Source organism: Monosiga brevicollis, genomic scaffold, assembly GCF_000002865.3.
Source record: "Monosiga brevicollis MX1 MONBRscaffold_14 genomic scaffold, whole genome shotgun sequence".
NCBI classification, from domain to species: domain Eukaryota; class Choanoflagellata; order Craspedida; family Salpingoecidae; genus Monosiga; species Monosiga brevicollis.
In genome coordinates, this window is record NW_001865051.1 from 765,368 (window position 1) to 773,772 (window position 8,405).

The 8,405-nt window shown below is 54.5% G+C and overlaps 3 protein-coding genes across 3 annotated transcripts; 2 read left to right on the forward strand and 1 right to left on the reverse strand.

Annotated features, from left to right (window-relative positions):
* Nucleotides 1-650: 650 nt before the first annotated feature.
* On the forward strand, nucleotides 651-1,580 carry MONBRDRAFT_26506 (uncharacterized protein; the record flags this gene model as incomplete). The annotated part of the gene is made up of 2 exons (XM_001746812.1): nucleotides 651-747; nucleotides 1,174-1,580. The coding sequence occupies 2 exons, from the start codon at nucleotides 651-653 to the stop codon at nucleotides 1,578-1,580; spliced, it is 504 nt and encodes a 167-aa protein (XP_001746864.1).
* A 309-nt stretch (nucleotides 1,581-1,889) lies between these two features.
* Nucleotides 1,890-3,764, forward strand: Mb_HLH_8 (uncharacterized protein; the record flags this gene model as incomplete). The annotated part of the gene is made up of 2 exons (XM_001746813.1): nucleotides 1,890-3,491; nucleotides 3,627-3,764. 2 exons carry the CDS (start codon nucleotides 1,890-1,892, stop codon nucleotides 3,762-3,764), a joined length of 1,740 nt encoding a protein of 579 aa, XP_001746865.1.
* Nucleotides 3,765-4,748: 984 nt separating this feature from the next.
* Nucleotides 4,749-8,324, reverse strand: MONBRDRAFT_26508 (uncharacterized protein; the record flags this gene model as incomplete). The annotated part of the gene is made up of 14 exons (XM_001746932.1): nucleotides 4,749-5,379; nucleotides 5,445-5,532; nucleotides 5,659-5,761; nucleotides 5,966-6,013; nucleotides 6,166-6,252; nucleotides 6,368-6,687; nucleotides 6,771-6,864; nucleotides 6,980-7,048; nucleotides 7,164-7,281; nucleotides 7,371-7,426; nucleotides 7,604-7,727; nucleotides 7,838-7,914; nucleotides 8,016-8,096; nucleotides 8,193-8,324. 14 exons carry the CDS (start codon nucleotides 8,322-8,324, stop codon nucleotides 4,749-4,751), a joined length of 2,028 nt encoding a protein of 675 aa, XP_001746984.1.
* Nucleotides 8,325-8,405: the final 81 nt, after the last annotated feature.

Consider the following 8,405-nt stretch of genomic DNA (forward strand, 5'->3'; position numbering starts at 1 on the left):
GTCACCGATTAAGGGGTAATGACAAAAGTCCCACAAAATGCGTCAAATCCCATATTTTACCTGCATCCCGGTGATAGACTTGCCCTGACCGCATCATATCTCATGACGACGTGTTAACAAACGCCCTCTGTCTATTTATGGTGGGTGGATGGGCAAACACCTGGCCATTTGTCCCGGCATTGGGCAAGCCGCACGACACAACCCATCCGGGCTCGCGCCGCCGATCAGCCAACACAGCCGACTGGCTCACTGATTCACTGGTTGAATAAAGTGGTGGGGCGGGCGGTCCTGATGGCGGGGAGACCGGACCGGCAGGAGGGGGGTGTGGTGGGGGTGGGGCGGGTTGCGTGATCTACGTGTGGTTGTCGCCTTGATACTCCTCCTTCCTGGCACGCTGACGGGCGATCCCGACCACAGGGGCATTTGAGCATTGTTTTTTTTTTTTTTTCAGTTGATTCCAACGTCAACATACGAAGTTTCATACACACGGCGTTTGTTTTGCTGTCCACCCATCAAGGCGTCCACGCCAGGCGGGGCAGGCGACGGGCGCTCCCATAGTAAGAGTAAGGAAAAAAAAAAAAAAAAAAAAGGAAGGCTCACGGCCCTTGTTCCAAGTTGTCGTTTGTGTCGATGGGAAAACAACGCATAGGATGATGGATGGAACGGCGGGACGGGACGACAGGCACATGCTTCGGGCCGTTCCAGACGGGATCGCGATTGAGACGCTTGCTTTGATGCCACCGGCGAGTAGGACAAAACGCGCGAGACTGAGTGTGCGAGTGTGTGTGTGAGTGTGGGTGATTCATGCACGTCAAAGGGAACGTACGGGAAGCTGACTCAGTACCCCGCCAGACGAATGATGAAACTCGGCTTCTCATCATCTTCATCATCATCATCCACAAACAAACGCTGGTCGAGGTCGTCAGAAGCCAAGTGGCAGCCGGCTGTTGCATGGCGTCAGGTGGATGGCTGATCCACTGCCATTTGGCCTCTGAAGCATGGAGCTCGAGGCCTTGATTCATGTCGCCATCGCCCTAACACCACCGGCATAATACGGCAAAGCGATGTGCTGCCGCCAGCAACGAATTCCCCTATTATGATGTCACGCGCCGTTTCTTCATGCGCTCACCCCAACTCAAACATCCAAAAAACAACATCAAACCAAACTAACAGCAAACAAAACGCCAAAAACCCACATAGAGTCTCTCTCTCTCTCTCTGTCTCTCTGTATCTCTCTGTATCTCTCTGTATCTCTCTCTCTCTCTCTCTCTCTCTCTCTCTCTCTGTCTGTGTATCTCTCTCTGTATCTCTCTCTGTATCTCTCTCTGTATCTCTCTCTCTGTATCTCTCTCTCTGTATCTCTCTCTCTCTCTCTCTTTTTTGTCAAATTCTTTTGTTCTTTCTTTTGTCTCTCTCTCTGTCTCTCTCTCTCATCTAGTCATCTGTGTGTGTGTGGATCACGCCATCTTTCATTTTCCACACACACACACATCTCTCTCTCTCTCTCTCTCTCTTTCTTCCGTCTGGTGGACCGGTCGCGCGCGCGCGCGCTCTCTGCCCCTGGGGCTGCCTCATCATAGTAGTGCGCCCGGCTGGACGTGTGCGCACCGGTCTCTTTTTGCCTTTTTTTCTTGACTTGTTGGATCTCAAACGATTGGGATCGGCGCGTATGCGCTCATCCTCCAACTCCCCTTTTTCCTTTCTTGAACACCCCCCCTCCCCCCTTCCTTCCTTCCTTCCTTACTGATTCCGCAACAGTAAAGCCCTTGCCTCTCGAGCTGGCACCGCGCTTTAAAATTCCGCCCCGCCCCCGCCCGCGTTCACACACACTCACACTCACACTCTCACACATACACCCAACTTCAACAACGACTCTGAAGACAGGTAGAATGACGCCTCGCGCCGCAAAACGTGCAAAGTCGGTGGCTGCCAACCCCTCCACCTTGGCATCCACCCCCTCATCGTCATCATCACCGCCAACGGCAGCGACATCCGTGCCTCCCTTGCCGGCAGGGGGCACCGGCTCTGACCCCGACGAGTACCAAGACTATCGCAAGCGTCGGCACCGGTCCACCGAGTCTCAGCGGCGCCAACGTATCAATGACGCCACGGAACAATTGCGCGAACTCTTTGCCATTGATGGTAAAGCCGAGCGCGCCCTTGTCCTGGAAAAAGCCGTCAATAAGGTTCAACGCCTTCAAGATGAAATGCGTCGCCTAGCCGAGCAGGTACAAACCTTGCAGCAACAACAGCTTGCTTCAACCCCGTCACAGTCCCTCGCACCCAACTCTGGGATCAAGCAAGAGGAGGAGGAACCAGCCACAGCCACAGCTTCCCGCCTCTCCTCCCCTCTCACCACGGCCAGCGAAAGCGACAGCCAAGTCGACGACACCGTGACCATTCAGCCCTCCGCTCTTTACGACTCTTTTGACCCCTGCGATCTGACCGTCACTACGTCGGCCGCGGCTCAAGAACTGCGCGCCGGTGAATGGCACCCGCTTCCCAATGCCTTGTCCCCAAACCCCGAATATTCCTCGACCGACCGTGGCGTGACCGTTTGCCCCGTCACCGGTGTCTTCCTGCACGGTGACAACCGCTCGCCTTCCACCTCCCGAGCACCGTCTCCCTTCCACGTCAGCCTGGAAGATCGCTTGGGCCTCGACGAAAGCGACAGCTTTGACGTCACCCAGATGGAGCTCGCCTCTTCAATCCTGGCCGAAGCCCGCCTTCAACTCACCCGCGCCAACGTCCCCGATCCGACCAACCTCGAAAGCAGCACGCGCTCGCGCTCGGGACAATACACCAACACCAACCAGCAAACCGTCTTTGATGGTCCTGACCTTCGCCGCAACCCAGACGCCGTGAGCTGCCCCTTGGTCCAAGCCCTCCTCCGTCGCCTCCTCTCAGAACCAGAACTCGCCGCCATCTGCCAGACGGTCGCTCCCATTGACGCGTTGCAGCAGCGCCTGCAGACCACTGCAACCCAAATGCGCCGCCACCTGATCATGCAAACGAAGGAGTACGCCGCTCTCAAGCACCTCCTGCGCCGCAGCAGCACCCAGATTGTCCTCGAGGAACTCTCCCAATACCAGCGCATGTACCACCCCAATCTCGAACTCCAAAGCCTCTCCAACCCCGTCGCGCTCTGCTCCGTCTCCTCTCATGGCGTCATGCTCGACTGCAACAGCAAGGCCCTCAAGCTTCTCGAATGCCGCCGCGATGATGTCATCGGCAAGCTGCTCTGGCAGCTCAAAATTAATCCCGACTGGCGTGTGCGCAAAACTCAGAGCGTCGAACTCGTCACCGGTGCCTGCAGCACCATCATCACCGTGGAGCGCGTTCGCACCCTCCACACCCGCTCCCTTCGGTGGGTTCGCCAAACGCTCTTGGCCCAAGATTGCGTGCCGCCCAGCGACATTGGAGATGGCGTCTACTTTTGTCTGGCCATGTTGCAACCCCTTGATGAGGCCCCCTCCATCGGCCCACACATGGTTTGCTGTGTTTGAGCTTCCCCTTCCTCCGTCTTCTATCCCCTATTAAGGGGAGGGGGTGTTCTTTTTCCAAGATATGCCCAGAGCCTTGCTGTCGCTGCTTGCAACATGCATCTCTGGAACATCACAACCTAGCTTTATAGGATAGCTCAGAAGGCGAGCTCGTCGTTCTTCATAGTCCTTAGTCTTCTTTCTCTCTCTCTCTCTCTCTCTCTCTCTCTCTCTCTCTCTCTCTCTCTTTTTTTTTCCTTGCAATGTCGTCTTGTGTCGTGACGTGACGTGACTTCACGTGTCCGTGCTGTGCCGTGTCTGTCATGTTGCGTCGTTTCAATCATCCAACAGTTTTTAGGGGGGTTTTTTTCTCCGGTTCGCTTGTCTTCGTTTTTTTTTTTTTTTTTTTTCCTCTTCTGCTCTGTCCAGCGCTTTGCTGTGTGCTGTGTTCTTTGCAACCCAGTATTCGTGGAGCCCCGTGTGTTGTTCGAGTCACAACCGTGTTGTGCTCGGCTGAAGTTAGTTTCTTTGTTTTTGGCTTGCTACCCTTTTCGCTTTACATTTAGTGGGTGGGATGTTGATGTTTCGACACGTTGATTCGCAAGACTGCAGCCCGTGATTAGCACCGGTAGCCTTTTTTCTTTTCCTCTCTAAAGCTTGCAGCCTTTAGACCGTCAGCGCATCTCCACTCTAGTGCCTTGTGTTTTCTTCCTTCCTTTCATTTATGTCTAGGTTTTTTTCCTTCAGGGATTGGATTTGTCCTCTGCCACATATGTGTGTCATCAAAACATGACACATGGCTTTCTCTTCTCGCTCCTTTTTTTTTTTTTTTTTTCCGGGTTTTAGTTTTGTGTTTAATCTGGTGTTTGCGTACTGACTATCAGCCAGCCAACATTCACACAGTGGCTTGATGCGCGGCTGGTATTTCCGAAATCCATGCACAGCTACCACACTTACTCTGTTTCAAAGCCGGGGGTGGCTTGAAATCAGCTCACTGGGGTCTGGGAGATGGAATTCTGAAGGAAAGAGGCCTATAAATTTCAGTCGAGATATCCAAATACAAGAACACAAGAACACGTAAAAAAGAAAATCACATGTGATGCAAGCTGGTGACCACATGCCCGCACGTAGGCTTTTTTTTTTTTTTCAAGCCACACGTCACGCAGCCTACATCCGCAGCGATCGAACGCCTCAACCCCCCATCTGTACGCTCGCCCAGCTTGGGCGCGCTGGGTTGAGCCCTCATGAGGAACCAAGGCCGTCACGTCAGTCAACATCTGGGCTCAACTTGGGCTTGGGCTTCAACGCTGGTGGAGGTCGTGTTGGTTTGGCAGAGACCGGCGCTGGCGGTCGTGGCCCCGTTGTCAAATTCGAGTCAAGTGTCGCCCCGTCATTCCCCTGACCATTGCTATCAGTAAGGGGAGGTGGTCGCGCAGGCGGCTTTGGGGCCGAGCGTCCTGCCTTGGGACCGCTGTCGGTAGCAGGGGGAGGCCGGTTGGGTCGCCCCGGTGGGATCCGACCCACATCAGATTCGCCCTGCTCCGTCAAGCCGTGGTCATTGGGCGAGTTTGAGTCAGTGTCCTCAGAATCGTAAAAGTCTTCATCGTCATCCTCATTCTCATCGATGTCTGCGTCCGCTTGGGTTTGCAGTGCTTGGGCAGCAGCAAGTGCCGAGGAACTGTGCTGCACCCTCTCCTCCGGGGTCATATCGACATCTGCAGCATACCATGTGCTACGCCCACCCGGCGCATCATCGTCCTGATCACCAGCCGGTGAATCGCCTTTGCCTCCGCTCATGGGTCGAAGGGCAGGCTTGCGCAATGCACTGGGCGGCTTTGGGCCCGTGGCGGGGGTGGAGTGCGTTCGAAGTGACCCAAAGAGTTTGTTCCGACCCAAGCTGCCTTCACTTCCGTTGGGCGAGGAGGAAGGCGAAGTATCCTCCGGTGGCAAATATGCTTCAACCCCTTGGCATCCTCGGGCATAGGCCCCGCTTGTCCAGAGGCCGGGGTCCACATCGTGCCTGGACGGCCCGGCTTGGGTGGCTTGGGTTCTGTTCAATCAAGATGGTGCCATGGTCAGAGCAACGCAACTGCTGGGGACGATGTGGCTGCGAGCAAGCCGGTAGCAAGGGCATGCTGCATGTTATCAGCAGCAATAGAGACAGGGCTGCACGTACTTTGCAGCTGAATCAAAATGGCTTCTGCTCCAGGGACAAGTTTGGGATCGGTCAGAGTGGGATCAAGCTCTCCGGGCGCCGTACCGAAAAGCTCCAAGTGATGCTGGATCAAGAATTCAATCACACCCGACTGTGCTGCCGAGTCTTTAACACCAGCCATCGTATCAAGGCGGGCATCGCTGTTGTCGCAGAAGCAGGCACCCAAAGCAGATATCAGTATCAATGCGCGCAGCCGTTGAGAGAATGGGAAGGCGGGCGGAATTCCAGGTCGGCGCATCATCGCAAAAACCTACGCAGGAAACAGAACGTTGGGACCAAAGACGATGCCCAGGTTCTTGGCTTCCATCTTGTTGATCTACCATGTGACATAAGGGTCATAAGCAAGATAATTTCGAAGCACAGAAATAGCGCGGCCGGCATTTCTCTTTGGGCTTGCCAGGCCGAGCAGATCCAAAATCGTTGGTTGTGTTTGACGGACGCGTTGCATCACAGCCACGCAGAACCCACCGCCGAGTACTGGGAGACATGCGCCAGGAAGCGACACAGAAATTTCAAAGTCGTCAAATTCCGTGGGGGGAGGCGCTGCAGCAGCTTCTGTTGTTCACAAACACAAAGAAGCAGCGAAGCGTGACAGCAAGCGTGTGGCAGGAGGGAAATCTGCAGCGAGAGCACAAGCTAACGACCTGACGCATACAACAAGGTCACAGACCTCGGCAATGAGAAGACGTTCGGCCTGACTGCAGCGCATGGTGTTAATCCAAGCATCATACAAGTCACTGCTCAAGAGGGCATCCGGCATGGCACGCAGGTATTCCTTCAGCATAGACGCAATCGCAAAGACGTCATTCTCGTATCCCGCCGGCGAGTCGAGGTCAATTCGCCCGGCATTCAAGTGGCCGCGTAGCTTGCGGATGTTGATGGTTGAGCCTGCCAGGCGAAAAATGCCTTCGCGCTGCAGACCATCGCGGTTGACAACGGCAGCCAAAGCGCCGACGATGGGATCAACCCCCGTTTCAGGCAATGGTTGGCCTGCAGTGACATGAGCCGTGATGAATCATGAAGAGGAGCCAGGCTTGGGTGCTCACAAGAACGACGACTAGTGAGTGGCCTACCAAAAGCTTTGTTGGATCCGACTTGCTGCTGCAGTTCCTGCAGCTTGGGTAACATGCTCTCAATCATGGAAACAGCTGTGCGGTGAAACTCGAGCTACTCGTCAATCCAAGCAAACGAAACGCACATACCAATTTGATGAGAGATGGGTCAAGGTGGGATTGACAAGTAAGGGTGTCCGATCAATATGCGCTGGTCCATTCTGACCCACCTGCTGCAAAATCATATTGACGAGGGGGATGGCAAAGTCCCGCTCGTGGGCTGACACCTCAACTAGCGCCTATTGCCGTTGCAACCCGCGCACAGTGACCGCATTCACCGAGTGAGATGAAGGCCAGAGTGTGGACTACCTGTCTAGGCTCATTGATCACGAGCCGCTCGCACACGATACGCACCTCGACGTATTTAGCACGTTGGGAGGCCAATGCGCGCTCAGCATCATGAAGGTCCGATTCCAGGGCATCCACTTTAGGGCGGTTGACCTCTTTGTTTTGTCGGCGAAGCGAGTCCAGCCTGAGGTATCGCAAGGTATCAGCCAAAAGCAACGGGCCAGTTAGGGAGGATGAAAAAAAAAAAAAAAAACGAAAAAACTCTAGTGGTACGCTGGGCGCACTTGCTGCGGATGCTTTCCGAATCGCTGTGTGCTTTTTGCAGCTTTCTGCGGTGTGCAGACAAGGGCTATCAAGCAAAATGTGCAGCATCAGATACAAGATTGAGAGGCATCTGGACCCAAGCCTTTTTTTTTTCTTTTTTTTTCTCCGGCCTTAGTCCAGACGCGTGCGCCGTCCCATTGAGAGCATTTGTCGATGTAGACTCTTCAGTTCTTTATGCATACCGGATACTCCTCTCTCAGGGTCTGATCGATGGTCGAGTAGATCTGCTCATGCAACTTGCGATGATGATCACCCGTCAGCAGCCCCAACATCTCCTGCACGCCTGCCACCTTGTTGTACATGTCACTGCCGTGGACCGGGGACCGGCCGTGAGGATGTTGCGTGCACTTTCTGTGAATTGACGAGGCGGAGGATGGTAATCTGGCATGAAAAATGAAAGTAGCAGAAATACATACAAGAATGGGCTCGTTTGATCGAGTGCTTCAGCCGCCTTTTTCATGCGAGTTCCATAACCATAGACCGGAATCTTGCGCTGCATACCATGGAGCAAAAGAACGCATCGACGATCATATTCGTGAGCACCGGCTGGGCTGGCCCACCAAAGCGCGGACAACAAGACGGGTTGTGTCTCACATCATCCGTCATGTGGCACTCTTGGCCACGCTTGAGAGCCGTGGCGTAGGCATCGCGGACGGCAAAGACTTCATGCTCCAACTGCAAAAGGCCGTGCATGTCATGGAGTGTTCATAAGAAGGGCAGTCGATCGAGCGTACTGAATTGCAGGTGCAACGGTTTTTTGCCAGTTCCCACCCTTTCATCTTCTTCGGGAAGAAGACCGCCTTTGCGCTGACGGTCGGCCAACTTGCCCTTGACCTCGGCTGCGCGCTTCCGCACTGATTCCATTGCTCGCTGCGTAAAACTCATCTTGCTGCTCTCCGCCATGACGATCTATTGACATCCGCCTGGAAAACTGAGCCCCCGCGCAATACCACTGCTTTGAAAGGACTGCCCCCCCCCCCCCCA